This window comes from Cyphomyrmex costatus, unplaced genomic scaffold (genome assembly GCF_001594065.2).
Source record: "Cyphomyrmex costatus isolate MS0001 unplaced genomic scaffold, Ccosl1.0 scaffold301, whole genome shotgun sequence".
NCBI lineage: Eukaryota > Metazoa > Arthropoda > Insecta > Hymenoptera > Formicidae > Cyphomyrmex > Cyphomyrmex costatus.
This window is the reverse complement of record NW_017277137.1, coordinates 359858-380600: the sequence shown is the minus strand read 5'-3', so window position 1 is coordinate 380600 and position 20743 is coordinate 359858. Positions and strand designations below refer to the sequence as shown.

At 43.0% G+C, this 20743-nt stretch overlaps 1 protein-coding gene across 1 annotated transcript in view; it reads left to right on the top strand.

Annotated features, from left to right (window-relative positions):
* Window positions 1-20743, top strand: part of knockout (Stork-head domain-containing protein knockout) — a 37465-nt gene that overhangs the window by 12081 nt on the left and 4641 nt on the right. The window contains exon 3 of the mRNA XM_018542001.1: window positions 19006-19461. Within this exon, the coding sequence (XP_018397503.1) occupies window positions 19006-19461 (456 nt within the window). The remainder of the gene's footprint in view (window positions 1-19005; window positions 19462-20743) is intronic.

The following is a 20743-nucleotide window of genomic DNA, read 5'->3' as shown; positions in this document are numbered from 1 at the left end:
AACAAAAAAAAAAAAAAAAAAAAATAGCACAACGCGCTCCACATAGAAATGACCCGATTGGTACGCGAGTCGCACGCCGGAATCCTGCATCCTCGACGTCGATGGGCGCAGCGAAAGGGACGAGGTGTGTGTGCGCGCGCGAGCGCGTCTGGAATGCCAGACCAGACCCTCCCTCTCGTCTCCTCCATGCCCTAACTGAAATCCATACAGTGCGCTTACGCAGGGTAATAAATCGGCCTCCTTCGGTGTGCGACAGTAGCGGCATTCCAGGGCGATCGATTAAGCCGTGGCACCCCATTGGAGACGCGTGGCTCGATAAGCGACACGTTTTCCACGCATAATTCCCATTTCGCGATTTATCTCGACGCAATCGTGAAGTTTGTATGAACGCGTGCATCGACCGTTTCTATTTGCCGTGTAATAATTGATCGAGCAGTTATGAGCAACTATTTATTATTAATTGGACATACCCGATTGTACATGATATATTAAATGCAATTAATATTCTCATTATTATCATACGTTTTAATCAGGAGATATCCCTGTCAAGTGAATGAGATCCGTGTCGTTTGCGGTAAGGGTTTGTAGCAGGGTCTAATAGAGAAAAAAACCGACGACGGTACGTTATACTTATTTCAGACACTTATTGCACACAGTCGGTTAAAATGCAAGGCCGCGAATGCTAATGCGGGCAAAGTCAATGCATCAAGGAGATAAGGAGCTTGAACGACGCGTAACGACGAGGATCCTCCAGGACGTGCCGGAACGGTGCCGGGAAATTAATAGCATCGTATCGACATCCAGTTATTTCTATACTTTTTTTTGTGTCTGTACTATAAATAGGTGCGAGGGCACACACTGACGCAATACACAAACGATAGAGCGTGCGGTATGCGAGCTTGTATTATACTCGTGTACGTGTCGAACCGATCGTGGCGATTGCGATTCAGCGTTTCGTGCGGGACTAAACGCCGTGCTTCATTCATTATAGGTGCGCAGGTATTGACGGATTGTTGAACGATGTTAAGACGCGCGAACCCCGTTTGTGCGGCGCAAACTGGAGAATGCGCAGTCGCATTTTACGACGACGAACGAATGGCAATCCGTAACGTCGTTGGGAATCGCGATTGTGCCATGCTGCTTGCAAATGCGCGAAGAAATATCACTTTGAACGATCCGTTCGCCTCTTTTAAGTTTCAATTATCAGGAAACCGTGCGAAATTGATTTGAGACAGAGATCATGGTACGTATAAAACCGATTTTGCGATCGCAACATAATTTTTCTGTTACAAGTGTGAAATATAAATATTGTTGCGCCTGGGCAGATTGAAATTGAAGAAAATATACCCTTAAAAACTGATGTGTCAACAGTATTATTTTAATTGAAAAGAATTTTGTTAATTCAATAACACCCTATATTAATGAAAATAAGTACGCCATGCTTTTTTGAAAACAATTCATTTGTTTCATTGATATCGTTATTAAATTATCAAGATTATATTTTCAATTAAAATAATGCTTGAAATATCATCATTTTTTAGTGCAATTTATCAATTATAAATGATTAATACGTAAATAATTTATTCGATTCTCTAAGAAGCATTTCCTATTCATAGCTTTGATACTTAGTTTGTTTATAAAGTTCGTATCTCTATTCAAAGAAAATACCTTGCTCGGTTCACATAAATATGCACATGGTATGCCGATTGGAACGTGTTAAAGGGTGCAAGGCGTCTTGTTACAGGCCTGACAACAGGATTCCAGGCTGGTCCCCCTTAGTCTACCCGGTTCGATTGACATTTCCATGACTGGTGCTTATCGATTACTTTCAGTTTGACTTTTTTCTCTCCCGATTCGTCTGTCTCCATCTCGAATCGCAACAAGCACCGACAGAAATCTTTCACTCAGCTATTCAACAAACAATGACGATGGCGTGCTTACATCCCATATTCGCTTTAATCGAATCCTTGTGTCGGGCAAAGTTAAGCCAAGAGAATCCGACAGTCGCATTTAGCGCTAAATGCGAACCGTGAACACGATGTCGATACCTTAAGGCCACGGCGCGCTCTAAACACGTCTCTGTAATCGTAAGGTCGGTCAGCCTCTCACGCCTCCCCTGTCACGATTTTGCTATTCGCTCGATCAGAATAAGCTTCGGCGTATGATTACCTCTCCTGTGTCAGGAAAAAATTCTTTTCACCATTTGATTAGAGGCGAGAGATTTGTACACGAGCACGTTGTTGCCTAAACATATAATCAGTATATCGATATACCTGACGAATATTGCGAGTCAAGGGCAACGGATTAACGATATTCCTCTCTAGATATTATATACATATCCTCGTAATAATACTCTAGTATCCCTCCCTCTAGAAATTATAATTGCTACGTTCTGTTTTATTATTATTTATGATTATCGTTATTTTCTGAATTTTAATCCTTCGTCTGCAATCTGGGCATTTTTTTGGTACAAGTGGAATTTTTACCTTTTTTCTCCGAAATAAAAGAATGCGAATTAAGCTTCATAAAGTATCTTATATCTATTTAGTTGATGTAGAGATATGTATTGATAAATAAATAAAAAATTTAGACTAAACAAAAAAGACTGAAATTGTAGAAGTAAAAATATGATTATAGACGGAAGATAAAAAATATTCATATTATTGAATAATTATTTTATTCTTACTATAGATTTGACACATTTTGTTTTCCGCTAAAATTGTGATCAGTTTGATGGTAGAAATATGAAGAAGACTGTGTATATGGTGCACACCTGACTTCAATTAACATTATAAGGATCTTAAAGGGCCATTACTCGCCTCTCTTGAATTTAAAAGGAACAATTATAAGAATTTCCAACGACGAGATCCCACGGTCCTACGATTCGTTCGTACGTACCACGTGTGTACGAGAGAGTAAAATGACAGAGCCGAGCTATCTATCCATCTACCACCGCAGTGTAAACGTTTGTAGGGGCCCATCGATGTATGCCACGGTATTTTCGAGTGGCAACTTCCTGTCGAGTGTCAGCTGGATCCTGGCGGCCGCCTCCTCATAGATCGACGATTACCACGATGATGGTGGGGTCGAGGCACGACATACTTTGCGTTCGCTATTACTTCGCTCTTTCCTGCCGTTCTCGAGACATTACGGACATTTTCCCCACGGTTCCTTCGGTTGGTTTAACGCATCGCGTTCCTATTCATATTCATAATTCGTCGATAACTTGCGCAATTTACTAGAAATGCGTCGCGACTTCCTGGACAAGCAATATCTTATTTTGAAGGAAGGTGCCAGACTCCCGAACCAGCACCGTCACCTGTCACTATAGTCGGAAGTTTACCTTCCGTCTCTTAGAATATAGATGCTTCTAATTGTGTGAATAATTAAGTAATTACACATGCATATTCTCTAGTGATTGTTTAAACGGTAAATTAATTATACGTAATTTTCGCAGTTGAATGTTTGATGAGGATTATTTAACCATAAGTCTATAATATCGATAAATATGAACGCGTATGATAATGAGTGAACATATTACTCCTAATGATGGAACTCGTATAGCTATCTCGCTTTAGTGGCGTTCGCCGCGCGATTAGTTTATATTACGCAGTCAAACGGCGCCGTTTACGTAGTCGGGTGTGATTAATACAGATGCGAGAGCGAAGCCGAGTGGCGTTTAATGCGATCGTAATTGCACGGGAAATTTAAGACCGGTAGCGAGAAAGAGAGGGTAAGCCTCACCTTTCGACAAGATAATTCGCCGATTTAAATCAACATCGCAATCGCGAGATACGAAATGTCGAGGGACAACCACGGCACGTCGCGAATGAACGGACTGGCTGCGGCATTGAGTAACGGATAATTGCATCGGCTAATAAATTAATCCGCGACCTCCCTCGCGTACGCCCACGCTGAGAGAGAGAGAGAGAGAGAGAGAGAGAGAGAGAGAGAGAGAGAGAGAGAGAGAGACGCGTGGCAGTATCGTCTAAGTCGTTGTTAATAAGCATCTTACGCCATTCCAGGCGATTGTCTAGGTCAAGGCGCTCGCTTTTGAACGCACCTTGCAACCAACGCACGGGAAGTGCGTCCACGACGTACTTATAGACGCTCTGCCTACTACATTTCCTCGATTCTTGCGCAAAGTAAGAACAGGCTGCGAGACCGCAAATCACATTCGTCGGCATGGAGAATAATTTGAGTACAGACCGCGATCCAATTCTGGATAATGCAACGTAAACATTTTAGCGTAGATTGGCAATTACACGAAGTAGTTTAACGCGATGGCTTGTATTAATCATATCTCCGAGAGCGAATGCGGTGTCACGTTATTACGTGACACACATGTGCGATGTCCGACGATGAGTATCAAATTTTAACGTTTAGCGCTGTGCGGTCTCGTTCTCGGGCGAGAGACGATAACGCGGGAGAAGAGGTCCGGTTCTTTTTTCTTTGGTCGCTCACCCTAAATCGTGCGTATGGATATAATAAATGCAAAGCCACCCTCCCGCGTTCATGGAGCGTGCTTGGTTAATATGACATATGCGCAGCTGTGACGATTCTCTCGCAGTGGCACACATTCGGTTCACATTCGGAGAGGGTAACGTGATATACGCGCGTCATTTGACTCTCCTTTTTACCATGATAATGATTCGCCATTCGAACGAAGTGACAGCACGTACCGATTGACGCGCAACTTGGAAACGTTTAAGGTAATAACGTGGACAATAAAACGTGAAATAAATATGAAGAGGACGCGCTCGTAAACGCCGAAAGAGTGTCAATCCCGTGGATACGCGGCGCCTCTCGAAATGAAGACGCGAGAGAGGATATGTCGGAGAATCCGGCCAATCGGCTGCATAATGACCCGCTACGGGAAACGAGTGGAAAATTACACAGCGTGCCGCGCTCTTCGTGCAGGTTGAGAAGAGTCGAGGAGAGCAAGGAACGTGGCATTCTGGCCGCGAAAGGGAAAGGCATCCTTCGTTATCGAGGAGCATCGTGCCTCGTGCAAAACTGCAGAATTTCAGCAACGATACGCGATACGCCGTGCAGCACAAACGTATATAGGTATACGTACGGCATTTACCTTCTCGGGATGGAAAGCCGATACGATACTTGGCCGGGGTGCTCTCCTCGGCGCACGAATCGTGCGCGAGTAACTCGGCACTCCTCGCCAAACAAGTGGACAACGTTTCAAGAGAGATCATAATATCGCATCGTATTACGCGAGGGAAAATCTATCCTGTTCGCGCGTGTATGTCTGTGCACCGAGAATCATTTCCGTAATTGAGAGTACTGATGATTAGTTATCTTTGCATCGTGACTTTGGTATCTTCTGAACTCTTTGGAGTATAGAATCTCACACGGACAGAAACGATACAGGTTTGAAAATAATTTTATTGGACCATCAATAATAATAAAAAAGTCAAAATAGCAATACTCAATTTGATGACATATTGATTATTGAATTTATGTCATTTTTTGTTACAATTCAATCAGCATATACGTGACATTACTTTGACATTCTGTTCTCCTTGAGATGCTGTAAAAAGTTCCAATACTTTAGTATAACCAGTTTGAGTGGCCTATATAATTATATCTTAGTGCTTCAAATAAAATTTTTTTTCAGATCTGTATTTACTCTAAATTTTTTAACATTTCAGCAAAACGATTCTTTCCATGCACTATAAAGAATGAAAATTGAGCCAGCTTTGAAAAGAGTGAGTTTTTACTTTCCAGAGTGACAATTCACTCTAAAAGGTTTAGAGTGTTCTTTTTGAGTGTTGGAAGCGAGCGGTTGATCGCTAAGAGTGAAGTGATGATTCGCGCGCACTTTTTCTCTTGCAATCTTAATGTATCTTTCATCCGGTAGGTATATATTTAGATCGCGGGCTGAACCGCGATAGTCACGTAAATGGAGGTAGAAACGGTAAAAGCAGAAAACAATATATAACGAGCGCGATACACGCATGAGGTGTGTACGCGAGAAGCGTACATGTGCGTACACACATTCATTTCCGACTAACTGTTCCATGCAACGGAAAACAGTTTATGCGTTTTAGCGAAATACGGCTAATATGTGGGGGAGCGTGTGAAGATCTCCGCGCCGCGCTGCGATTCAAGTAATTGACTTAGAGTGAAACCTGCGCTTTCGAAAGCGACGTCTCGTAGCCATAACAAATTCCCGAAAACAATGCCACTGTCATGGCTTAAATTTCTTATCTCTTCCGTGTTATCGTGGCATATATCAACGTCCTTGAGGAATTATTTCTTACGCTATATTTCTGAGAAATTCAACGCCCTTGAGAAATTGTTCTTTTGCGTCATGACTGATTTGAATCAAGCGAGTTTTGCACCTTATGCACATTAAATATAACGTTAAATACGACGTAGAGGGATAGAGAGAGGAAGGGGGGGAGGGAGATTTAATCGGGTATTTCGTTTTCACGTGAATCGCGTCTGGGATTAAGCCGCTTATCAGTAGTTTCGATGAAAACACGCCCGCTGCAACATTCCCGAGAGATTCCTGAGAGCGACCAGTAAAATCTCTGACACGTCCTATGCACGCGTGAAATAACCCCTTTGCATATTACACTTTCTCAGCAGCAGTATCTAGTTCGCTTTAAATTTGTTGCGAGGATTTTATCATCGTTTGCCGACGCGTGATCGAGATATCTCGCGAAGCACTCGGGATAAGCTCACGATGCGCCATAATATGCGCGCAGGTTGAAGAACATTGGTTTAAAACGCATACGAGGAGATGGTAAGATCCGCGAAGGACGATTCTATGTACGAGCGAAATTTATGTCGTTCAACAGTGCGGATCACAAAGTATCGAACGTTACCCTGAGCGGAAGCTGCATATAAACCTTATTTTCGTATAAACCTTATCCACAATTAATATGTAGATAAAAATAACAAAACAATTTTTTATCTAAATACAAATCCGCAAACACTTCACCTGAGTGGTTTCGATAAATGAAACGCGATAGGAATAATTTCATTTTCCATCGTGGAAACGCCGTTTATTGTAGATCGATATTTATAGTTCGTTCTTGGTAATTTTTAAGATACTATAAAAAGAGCCTGGTTGCATATTATATGTATAATTGGAATACTGGTTAAAAATGGATAAATTAGTATTTTCTGATTGAATTTATTATAATTTGTTGAGATAATCAGAATGCTAATTGATATGATTACAATTTCCCGATTTCATCGTTTGTAATTTTTCTCAATGTACTAATATGATTAACTTATAGCATCTTAAAACTGCAAGTTAAATTGTAGATTTAAAGTGATCTTAAATATAACAACAGATTATGAAAGGGTACTTATGTACTCTCTAATTCTTTTAGAGTAAAATCTCACTTTAAAGAGTAAAAATTGAGTTAGTCTCGAAAAAGAGTAGCTGAATTTCCAGTCTTTAAAAGTGAGATTTCACTGTTTAAAGTGACAATTTAGTCTGAAAGTTTTAAAGAGTACGTGCTAATTTTCTTTTATCACCCGTATCAAACCAGAAATTGAGATTTAGATTGGATTGAAACTTGACCAATCGAAGCAAAAAAAAAAGTTCTCTAACTTGATATTGATTTTCTCTCTTCTGATTGGGATTTAAATTCCAATTCAATCTCAATCTCAATCTCTAGTTTGGTAGAGTATAAGAATTTCTTTGCCGATTGTGCTGAATCTGAGATATTTCTATGGTAATTATCTGACAAGGTATCTTTTTCTTGCTTTATCGTGGAATAATCCGACAAAGCTTGTACGGGAAAAGGTTGGAAACATCTTGTAGAGAACGGCTGGCGGAGCTTATGAATAAGAAATAGCCTGGCAGGCCAGGCAAAGTCGGGCAATACCTCATACTACGTCCGACTATCCATGAGAACTGGACCGTTCTGGAGAGCTCTCGCGAGTATATCTTTCTCGTCATCTCGCTCTCTCTTTCTCCCGCGCTCGCCATCTTTGACACCAGCGAGAGGATATATATATTCTCTTTCTCCACTTGCTTGCACACCGATCGTCGCGAGACGCACGTGGGTATCGCGGCACCACCGGAGTGCTGTTCTCGTCTGGCACGGTTCACTCTGAGGAAATGTAGGTAGGGAAATTGGCGCGCGTCGGCCGGGAATCGCGCGACATCGCGTGGCTTTCGTTGAACCGACGATAAAGGACACGGACTGGAATAGCGAGATGTCATCCAGAGCGACGGCATAAATTTGCCGAACTATCTTCGCCGTTGCATCTCAATCGCGCGCGAATTCCTGTCGTGGAAATTTGATTAGAATCGCGGCGCGGTGTGGATTCCTGTCGCGAAGAGGCGAAAGTAAAAGGCGCGACGGCAATACTTTCGTATTCTCGAAACGATCGAACGCACAAGATAAAAACGTCTCCGGTCGCGTTTTAATAACGCTCTTCAAATGCAAAGTACAACGAATCGGGCCAGTATTTTCTGAAATAACTATAAAAGTTGACAGGGTTTATCACACACGGGTGGTTTTTAACCGGTTTTCTTTATTCGCGGCGCGCGTCCGGCGATATTTTTCAAAAATATAGGAACGACGAAGATGTTGTTTTGAGACTCTCATGGATGCACGCTCGTCGGATATCGCATGGCCATTCGCGTTGCTAATTTTTCGCGTGGGTATACGATCGCGTTGCTATTGTTAGTAGCCGTTAAGGAAAACGGGTTTCTTCAGGTGAAACGCGACCGTAGGTTCATTACGACTAATCCATTACAACGTCGCAGAGTGTTACGACGTGAAACGAACATAAAAGTATATCAAAACAAGTCGTACTGCAAGATCGTTCAGTCAAGTTGGAATGACTTATTTCTTCATTTGGAGATCCTACGTTCACAGGCTTTCCGTGAAAATTATGATTTCTGGATTTCTTACGTCATCGCTCTTCCAGTTTCGTAAACACTTCGTAACAACAATCGTTTCGGAATAATAATGATGCAAACGACGGGACTGATGATGGTACGTTGTACAAATTCGCGAAATTGCGGGTAGAAAAGAAAAAGAAATTTAGAACCGCGCGCGCATATTGGTGTTGCAGCGCGCGACGATGGCGGATCATAAAATAAATTCTGCTCCGGATTATCGACTTTAATAGCGCCCGTATACCGGTTTACATTTAGTCGATGTGGCGTGCGTGCGTGCGTGCGTCGGATGAGCACCTGAATCGAATGGACATTGTCGACAGCATCGGTATCGGGACCACTTAGGCGCTGCTACGTGACTTCGCCTGCTTGCATTCGCTCGAATCGCGCGGGGACGCGATTTCACACGTCCTGGAATCCGATTTAATCCGAGCACGAGGTCGTACCGCGCGCGATCGCACGTTTTAGAATTGGAAACCCGCATTGGTTTCTCTTCGCTGCATTCGCCATTACTTCACTCGCGATTCCTGTCCACGATGTAAATCGAAGACTCGGACGAGTCTTGCCAATCAACATCAATATTCTGGACCAAAGACAAAGAGCATAGATAGAGTCATAGACTCCGTCATCTGTATGTAAAATTGGTCGACAAAAATGAGATAGGATGCGAAGACAAACCAGTCGCTATCTCTTTCTATATTCAATCAGTCGCAATCCTAAAGATTGGCCGATTTCACGCTCCCTCTCTCTTAATTTTTATTGACTACGTTTGATATACTATAGTCCAGACTGTAGTCTTTGTTTCAGACTTTATTGTTAGATTTAATATATGAAACAAATTGCTGTTAGATAAAACGGAGAGTTTAATCATGATTCTCTGGAGAATTACTTACGGCAAGAAACGCATCGGGTCGTCGACACCGATTCGGTGGTTCACTTTGTTCGACAAGGCAATTCAATGTGGCGATTACTTCTTAGGCGCGACTAACCACGAGCGACATAATTACAAAGGTGTGTACCGCCCGTCCATGGAGGCGACGAAAGGCGTGGTGCTGCGTTTGTAAAATCCGTTGGCCTCTGCAAGCGTAAGTCGCATTACTTCCACATATGTAGGTTAATGTCAAGGGAGTACAATAATCTGCTAATATATCTTCGGCGTGATTGATGACGTGCTGCAATCGCCCATTCTTCCGCGCGGAATTGAAGACGCTGCTTTTAATTTACGACGACGAAAACGAGATTCGCCAACGTGTAATTTGCGCTTTAAAAGGATAGGCGGCGATCTCGAGCTGAGGCCGGCGATTTATCGTACCAAAGAAACATATTTTTGAGAAGTTTCTTTTTTTCCTAAAGAAGAGATCTTATATCTTCTAATGATTTTAATATATCGATAGTATGACTCATCGAGAATTCGCTTATTTACTTTTCGCTCATCGATGACGTTAAGTAGCTGCCGGAGAGAATTCAAGGGTAAATTAATGGTGCAATTAAACGAGATGAGATTAGCAGTGCGGTCTCGCTGTTAATATCGCGAGGGCGGCGTTTTTAGACGTTCACCGTTGTATTTACAGCCACCTAATCTCCGGTTAGTAAATTTCATCACTAGCAAACAGTCGTGACATTTCACCTGTGCTCCGTTGGCCTCGATAGTCAAGCGACCACATTCGCCTCTGCAGATAAATACGTGCATCACTTCCGTGTTACCTTACGACCTACCTTCATAAGAAACCACTACAACAAATGTTAGTCCTCTGTTATAATTTTCTTTGACTTGCAATTTTTTATTATAGAATAATGCATATCGTTCTTTGTGAAATTTGGAAAAGAGTTGAGCAAAAAGGGTATCATTATTAATAGTTTCAATCTAAAAATATCAACAATTATCAATAATTTTCAAAATTTTAAGACATAATTATGACGATATTTTTTAAAAGTGGATACATGTATGTATATGAATCAGTCGGTCAAACCTCTTATTCCTTTCACATAGTCGTATCTCAGAATTATTAAAAATGGTAATTATTAGTCTACTAACGCAACAGCGATATCTGATATCGATCCTACACTTCCAGCAGCGTGGATAATTCAATCTGGATAAAATATTGATAGAAACGCATTAGTGAGCCCTACAATCTTACATAACTTGTTGCTCGAGGAACAATGGGCAAGAATAATATAAAACTTTCTCGATTGGGAGTGGCAGGTCGAAGATAGTTTATTTCTGAGCACGATGCAATGCTTCACCGCGTAGAAAAGCTTCCTAATTATCATTAAAAACCGCACTGGTTGAAACCAGCCACCACAACGAGCACAACGTGAGATTTATTACTCGAAGGCCAATCCCTTTTGATTCGACTCAATTACGCCATTATCGGTCGTGATCAACGATGAGGCAACGAAAATTTCAGATCTGTATGTTTCATATATCTATATGTATTTTGCTGAATATTACGTACAAGAGATTAAATTGAAATATATTAATAATAAATTTATCTCGAAATTTATTAATGTGTTAGGATACGGCAAGATATTGTCCAATTATAGCGAAGTGGACGGGTGCATTGAGTGATCGTACTTGCAAAATGGCTCGTGTCAAATGAGCGAGAGCGAGCGAACGGCTGCGCCCTTATCGCGAGGAGAACGAATGGTATCGGCGGCGGGCGGCTGCAGCGCGTGATGCAGCAGCGTCGAACGCGGAATCGAGGCTACGAGTCGATTCTCATGGCCTCGGCTTATATCGTCTTTCCGTCGAACGAAAAATCACACGACCCGTAAGGTCGGGATTTAAATCCGAGCGCGATCTAGTCGTCTCCGTGCCGCCGTTGGCGATCCAGCGAAATTTAATATCACCGTAACGGGGATTCGCGTGGCTTCCGCAATAACAAAAAAAAAAAAATTGATCTCGCAAGTACACCCGGACTGCACGCTCTACATCGTTTCCCTCCCTGCTTCTGCGATGCAGTTCTCGTATATAGGCGAAGGATTAAAATGCTCCGCATTGTTATGCCGTCCTCTTGATACGCTAGGCGGCTGTAATATGAGTATGTGGCACGAGAGGGATATACTGCGCTCGGAACCTGCATCGAGACACGATATACGAGGAGGCCTCGGGATGGAAAGTGGCCGGTGTGTCACGACATTCTGTATGATCGTTCGCGATACCGTAAGAACATCCGAAGTTGTACGCATTATCGCGCAAAGTGAAAATAAATTTTGCCAGACACAATAGGTCTATTTTCTGTGGCTGAACTAGTATACACATTTTTTTAAAGCGAGATAGGTATATATATTTAATATTTGATGAAAGAAAGACAAGTTCTAGTGTAGTCTAATGTAGGAATGAAGAACAGACCTAATGATTTAGCCTCGACAGGGGAAAAAAAAGAGTACTTGACCGCAATCTGTATCATGATGCCCGATGACGCAACGAAGAATGGTGACTTTTTTTTTGCGTGCCTTACGACACTGATTATCTTCATAATAACCTCGCTGCGTATTGTCTTCGATAATGTATGCGCTCGCGCATTTGCGTACATCTAGAAGTCATGGACGCATGCAACTTGCGGATCCTTATATGCGCACCGTATACGCGTGTACGTGTCTTCTCGGAAAGTTAAGCGGCTTACGTTCGATGGATGCGAGAGTCTAGAGAAAGTCCGTGTATATACTCTGTTTCTCATATGGATGATAGCGCGGAAATACGCGAACGTTTTGGCATTATGCGCGGCGTATCCGTTCGGAGGTGATAAAAAGAAATGTAAGAATATTTCCTGCTAATAATTCGAGATGACATTTAACGACGACGTTCCGTCGGATGATTAAGGACACGCTACTGAGCTTATGAAAGCTTTATTTAAGGCGGTAGTTAAATGCACAAGTATACTGCGCTGTCCGCGCGATATGTCGTCATTCGCCACCTGCGTAGGACCGTAGGAATTTGCAATCAATGACACCACGTGCTGCTCGTAGGCGGACGCGTGGTGTAAAATACACATTATTGAAAAACTGGGTCCCGCACGAAAGACAGGTAGACTCTCCAGGATAAAACCTCCCGTATTCATTGTTGAATGCAGCCGTACGCGTAATTTCGAGCTCTTTATATCTTTAGCTTTAACATAAACATTTGTAAAATACAACGGTAGTCACGTACATGTGTCATTTATAATACGAATTATATAACAATGAATTGTGCCGTATATAAAATGACCCGATATTGCAACATTTAAAGACACTTGTATTCGAGAATTTAATTAAAAAGTTCTGATTTTTTAATCAAATTAAATCAAAAGATCTTATCTTTAACATAAAAACTTATAAGATGTAGCAATGTTCACGTCGCAGTGCGAGTTGTTTAATGATAAATTGTGTAATATGTAAAAAGACATTGGATACTGCAATAATTAAAAGTTCATATTCCACCGAATTTAATTACAAACTTCTGATTTTTTCATCGAATTAAATCGGAATATTTTATTCGAAACATTCAAGATATTCTCTTTATGATGCGAATCGTTTAAGTATTTACAGGCTGAATATTTCGCGATGTCTCAGCTAACCGAACGATGTTTGAGTTAGCCTTAGGCAAAGATCATTGCAGACACGGTGTGTTCGTCACTGTGGTTGAGTGGTGTGCACATTGTCGCGACCCGGATTCGATAGTGGAATAACTCTTCGAAAAGATCACGAGCGCGTATCGTTTGCTGTGATTTGTTGTCACAAGGGATCTAGAAGTCTATTTTTATGGCTTTTGCACTTAAAGTGAAATAGGTACACGTTTGAAATTTGGTGAAAGCAAAAAGGAAAGTTCCCAGTGCCCATATCCAGTGAAGCAATAAAAAACAAACCTAGTACTCAAAAGTTACTCCGCGTTTGTCGTGTTTACACACACTGTAAAGAATATATCTTCCAAAAAATACCATCGAGATTCAGGTCGGATAATTGTACCGGTTTAATTTTCCAAACGATATGTAACTTGTGTAGCGTATTGTATGAAATAATATTCCCGGGGGTCCAATCGCGAATGTCGTGATGTAACATGTGCTCGGGATTTCGACGTGGGCGCACGTTCGCATTTTAGATCGAGTTCGCACGTTTGAATTTAATGAATGCTCCATTTCGACTCGCTTCTCGTGTTCCGTGTCACGACGAGAATTCGCGGGGCGCGTTTGCTTTCGCAGTAGGAAAATTTATTTCCGACAGGGCAACAGCAGGAGCAGCGACGGAATACCAGGCACACGCGCGTGTCTATTTATTTTATAATTGACTCGTGCCTCTTACATAACGACTGCATTCGCATTCCGCGTGCAGATAACAAAACAGTCGGTTAACGTCTCGGCGGGATTATTGACTGCTGACAGGGATGCATAAATCCAGTAGGAACGAATGAGAAACCTTCGTGCAAACTAGACATTAACTAACCACGCCTTGTCCGAAAGAATCGTGGACTCTGTGCACTTCATCTTCTTGTGCACCTGAGAGTTTCACTTTCATCGAAACTGCTGCTCTCGCAGGGTTGATTTCACCAACATTGGTTTATCAGACCTAAATAAATCATCCATCTGTAACTAAACCTTTATAACAGAAAGAGACTCGTTTAATTTACTTGATCAATGTTGATAGTATCGACCTTTATTAAGGCTATTCCCACAAACGCTAGAGTTAATTGATCACTCATTTTTTTTATGGATATAAAATTAAGAGGGGAAATAAATTAAGCATCCATCGACTTTAATTAATTTATATCCTTCGTTTTTATCAATAAAGATTAATTTTAACCTCAATTCACACAACTTCCTCTCTTCATCTTTTTTTTAATTCTTAGAACTAAAAAAAAAGGATGTGGAGTTAGTTGTGTGTGTGTGTGTGTGTGTGAACCAAGATTAAAATTAAACTATACATTGATAGAAACGGGCATTAGTGTTATTTGTAGGAACATCGTCTGTGGAGAGTAAAATGTTTAGCCTCACTTAATCTTTCGGATAAATGCGGTACCTTTTAGAAGAGTGAAAAGATAAAATGGTTTCCGCGGTGCTGTCAACGGCTGTTATACCGTGCAATCAACAATCTAACGTATGATTAATCTAATGTACGATTTCCGTATTTGCTCTCGCGCTGCACACTGACGCAATCCGACAAAAAGAGACCGGCGTAAGATAAACAAATGAGGGAGAATGAGTCGCGGGAATCGATATATGGCCGGAGGTACGAAGTGGCGTCTTAAAGGATTTACATATAATCAGCGAGCGGGTAGTCACCGGGGGGACTCGTGGAGAGTATATATACGCGATTCAAAGGTCGCCTTGTTACGAGGTGATTCCTCGAGTGGCGAGTGGTCTTTGCCATTTCCCATGAGCATAGCCATAAAGGCGGCGGAGGTCGACCGACCGACCGACCGACCAACCCGACCAGCCAACCAACACGATGGATCACAGCGATAAGGATATATGCAACATGTTCTGCAGCTTGTACAGTATACACCGGAAGTGATCCCACCGCGTTCGCGCGCGCGTTTCGAGGAACAGTCCGAGAAGTAACAAGTCTCGTCGTTCCCGTCGGCAGCCACCGCGTGTCTTGCCTCCGTCCGTCTCTGCGAGTCCGTGTCCATTGCCCGCAGTGATATTTGTCGATATATTTTCGCGTAGGCGCGGATCGACCGACCCGAATGCCAGTCGGCTCTATACCTTTTACTTCGGGACGCCAAACAAATGCTGTCTACGTGGGCAGCGCGTGGAGTAGTATTATAATAAAGTCTCGTGGAATGATAGAAAGGTGCAGGATGCTAATAATAGCCTTTCGCAGGGTCGCCGCAGGTCGGCAGGTGTGCTTCGCGGCGGTATATCTACTGTTTCTTGACGGATCAGTAGTAGTGTCGTCGACTTCGCGTTGTTATTGCGAGTTTCGTGACGTAGTCGCATTATAAGAAATTGAACGGGTTGGGAAAGAAACTTAGCTTGCGCGCAATTAAAAAAAAAATCAAATGCAGAATGACTCCCTTCTCCCCGATCCAGTTACCTGATTTTATTTACAGTACTTTGTACTCGGATAATAAGAGTGGCTTTGTACAATAAAATGACATTGCAATATATTGAGATCTGCGATCGAGAGAAAGCCATAAAACGATAGAGCGACGAAGGAATCGAAACAGCCATCGCTGCGAGATCGGTTCTTTTAAATTCTACCCACAGGCATAGACGAGTCATAAAGCATATATAGTCTAACAAAAATAAGAATAAACCGTTAATGGCCATTTGCACAACCGCTAGTTGGGTGGTAAATGTCCATCGGCCATAAATCGTCTGTCCCGATCGGTCTTATAACGCGCGCCGCAACATTGGAACAAAACGACAAATAGAGCGGTTTGACGCATGCAGAACGCTTTCCGGAAAATTTATGGCGCGCGTCTAATTGTCGGTGTTCTCTCGGTGTACGTCTGAAATTGCGCACGTATACGGCTCTGACGGTTTAATTTCAAGAGCAAAACAAGTTGGCAAGATTTAAGCCGAGTTATCCGACGTCAACTAATCGTCCAAAAAATAAAGATCGAGAGGATAAGAAACAAAAAGGGAAGAAAACCTGGCAAACACGGCAAAAGTCTCGCGATGTCACGCGATGAAGTCTTCCCCTCGACAGTTTGATCGCGACAGATTCGCACGTATACACATATCTCGTCGGCCGAGCTCTCGAATTCGGAGCGCATACACCGCGATAATGAGTGCCAGATAACGCGCGCGCAGAACACGTTCGGGACACGTTTGGGACGGGATTCTCACGACACGGAGCTGCGAGTCGGTAAACATCCACGCCCCAGAAACCGACGTATCGGGTTCCACGATCCCCGATGGCCTCGCTACGATGTCCATCTTTCCATCTGTCGTCGACGAAGTTCCTTGAAAATTGTGCAACGCAACCATGTCTCGTATTCTTCGCGATCTCCCCGCTCTGATGACGTAGATCATGTACCTTTTTTTATGCCGCGCTCGCGTTCGCGCAGGATAAGATCTCGCTCGCGCCAATGAAACCGAAACTGGCCGCTCCCACGTGAGAGCGCACTATAGGTGCCTCGATAGGTGTTCGCTTGTTCGAAGCTACGACGCGTTTCAATTCAATTGACCGTCGTATTTGTGTGAGGAGAGATATGTAAATAAACGACATATAAATAAATGATGTATATAGAGTCGAAGTAGATTAACTGCTGAGATTAATTTGACCGAGCGTTAAATGAGATACCGTGTATCAGAAACGAATATCTTGAATGAACAAGGATATTTTATTTCATTAACTAAACTGTACGCTCGAGTCTCGACATGGATGTTGAGCGTGAGAATAATTTCACTAAGTATAACCGGAGTGCGGCGGAGTGTAGTCGAAGTCTAAATAGACATCTTCGTATTCAATGAGCATCGAGCGTGAGAATAATGCTTAAGACGAAAGTGGAAGCATCGCCGAGGCCCCTTTGCGCCTTTTGCGTACGACCTGGCTTTATGAAACGCATATACATATATCAAGCGGAGATAGATGTCGGTGTAGAGGCGGACAACGAGACAACTTGTCCTGCCAGCGAGAGATACCCCGAAAGAATAAGAGCAAAGGAGAGCTAGGAAGGCGGATTTATTCGGCCTATTTACAGCAATTGTTTAACGGGAGCTCGTGAAGCAGGCGTTTTCTACACGTTAGTTACACGCGTAATTGGAGATCCGCTCTTTCCTGTCTTGTCCTGTCTTGTGAATAACAAAGGCAACCGTTGACAGACGTGCAGGGAAATTGCAGAGTTGCGCCTTAGAGAAGGCGGGCCTTGCGATCGCACGAACTTTAAATAGAGCTCCTCTCCGTCGGCTTCAAACCTTTAATTATACACGATCGGCGGAGCAAGTGGCTTCGCGAATGCATTGTTGAGTTCTGGCATACTATCCGCGATTACATTGATTAAAATATTTCAGCGATCTGAAAGAATTGTAAAAGAACGGTTCACGTGCTGTTTGGCGTTGGCAGTCGACTTTCCCGCACTTCAAACGGAGCCTCTCTATCAGTATAGAAATCTTTAATTATGAGCGCGATCGGACAGTGATTTCACAAATAGACGTGTGTTATTAACAGATATTTCTGATGCGCAACTTTTATTATTGAAATAAAATATTTTATCGTGCATAATATTGTGATCTATAGGCGAGCGATGTGTGTTTCACGGCATTGACTTTCTCTGTATCGACTTTGAAAAGATATTAGAGATTCGACGCACGAACGAAGCGCGGGCCTCGCGGGGAATTTCGAAGTCCTACCCCGAGTTTAGAATAATCCATATTCTTTTTGTGGGCGTGATATAGGAGAGCACACGCAGTCGCGGTGTCGCCAGGTTACCGTAAAACGTGACTGGAAGAATAAAGATTTCGATTCTCTCATAATACCACGCGGAGCGGCTGGGCCGCCCGGGCTTAATAAATTCGCCGTCTTTTTCGTGTTCACAGATCGCGTTTGTTCTTTTATACTTTATTCGTGGAAGGAATTCGATTAATTCGTAATTGGAATGACCGTATCTCTCTGCCTCGTCCGTGAGATCACGAAAGCGACGTATAAAACCTGCACCCAACGTGACTCTTTCTCATTCCGATGTGTTTCTTAATGAAATACTTAGCGGTCGTTACACGTATGGAAATGCGAGCAGCGTCTCGATTTGGTTTAGAAAGGCTTCACTTAACACGAATGTAATTTAATTTGTATGTGTCACCAGATTTGTAGAGTAACGTAAAGTAGAGTATAGCTATATTACGTTTAATCGATGACAGCCTTGAAAATAAAATTACGTAACCGTGTTAAAAGACAAACAGAAGTTTGCTACAGGCAGCGGTGGTATAGAAGTAGATAGAAAATGAAAAATGATGGTACGATCTTATTGCTCATTTTATTTCCGAGGGCGCTAATGCGATGAACGGTCGTAAAATCCTGTGCACGAGACCATAACGGCGCAAAATAGGTATTTGAGGCATAAAGCAAGAGTTACATAAAATGACTCCTCGGCCGGATGATAATTCGCCGTTCAATTAATTCGTAGAAAAATAACGTGGCCTCCGGATGCCCAGACGAAGACGTTCGCGTATTAACCTCGAGCCTCTCCTGTTTTGCAGGTGATATAGAGGACTGTCTAGTGGCTCCAGTTTCTCAAGGTCAGTTCACGCCGCTGCCAGAAGCCTTATGCTGGGCCATTCTGGAGCTGACTTCCCAGAGGCAGGCGGCGACCTTGGACACCCTCAGATCAGCCCTGAGGAACGCTTTCCCGGCTATGCAGAGGCCCAGCCGAGAGCTCGTTTACGACGCGCTCGCCAAGCTGATGCAAGAACGAAAGATCTATCACACGTCTCAGGGCTACTTCGTTGTAACGCCCGAGACGAAAAGGCTTAGACGTGACTCCGGTAGCTCCAGGCGGTGTTCCAGGGACGTGAACGGGTCCAGAGGTCAGGGTAGCATGCTGATGAGCAACGACGAGGCGGTGGCACTCGTACACGGCGAGATGCTCACTCTGCGAGACGGCGATGTTACGCATCAGGCTGTACAGACGAACCTGGCGGACGTTATTTGCGGAGGTAAGGCGAGTCTCGCTAATTATTTTCTGAGCCTGACGTCACCTCGAGCTATTTTCTCAATAGATAAAGTCTATAATTTGCTAGCTAGATTTTCATGTAAACGTGATATGACTTTCGAAGAAAATTATTTTTTAAAAGGATCCTTTGCCATTCTTTTTTAATATTTTAAAATGTGATTTATGTTAAAAGGTGGAAACGTGATGTAAGAAACGTGTAAACGTTGTTAGAGCAGACAGGTTATTAATCACAAGAAGCGTAGACATACGTTATGAGCTTCCACGAGGAAGTTGTCGTGCGAAGAAGCTAATGCTGCGAAAATATCGGCTGTATATATCGCGCACGAAAGATGGTGTTGGGTGATGACGCGATTAACGTGCTTTCGTCTTCATTCAGTAGTAGAACCACAGAGTTCTTTACGTCTTATTAGAGTGTCGCGTATCCCGTTGTCTCCTGCGGTGCGCGAGGCTTATCCGCGAGGGAAAGTTTCCTGTAACTAAGTTTCCTATAACTTTTCCCGTCGCACCGTCTCGCGATATCAATCGCGATAGTTAATTTATAACACACTGCCGATCAATTTAACGCGTTAACATCGTTTTCACGACGCGATATGGACGTGCATTACGCGGGATCGAAATTATGTTTCAGAAAAGTACTAAATATGGTCCGACAGAGTGGAGAAATTCTTGTTATTAAATAATATAGCTGAGTGTATTGCAGAGAGAAATTAATGTACGCTGCAGGCGTAATGTAAAGAGTACGGAGATGCGTTTGTCTTTTACTTGTAACGCCTCACATAATTTTCGCGACGTCGAGGCCCAATGACGAAAGGAGATAAAGATGGACGCGCAAAAGATGAACAGATAAAGCCGCGTGAGGCTTGAGATCGATTTCGCCGTGTCTCACGAGAGAGATGCGCAGGAAGCTGGAGCCCTCGTAAAACTTGCGAGAATGAACTCGCTTGTCCGGCAGACCGGTCGGTCCAGGCAAACTCGTTCGGCACGTGTTCGGGAAACGTTCCGATTGTGTCCAGGAGGAGAGCAGTTCGCTAAGCTGCTCACTCTCCGAGGCCTTTTTCTGCTGGCGACTCGACGAACGAGTCGGGAGAACGTTTATGTTGTTGTCGTCCTTGGTAGCCACGCAAGCCTCGCCGCCGGAAGATCGTCGTCAATTCCTCTCGCGATCGCGTACGAAAAATCAGTGCGCGATCTTAATTTCGCTTTTTACCGCGTTCGCGGAAATATCAGGAAGAAACAATGTTCGCTCTCTCTCTCTCTCTCTCTCT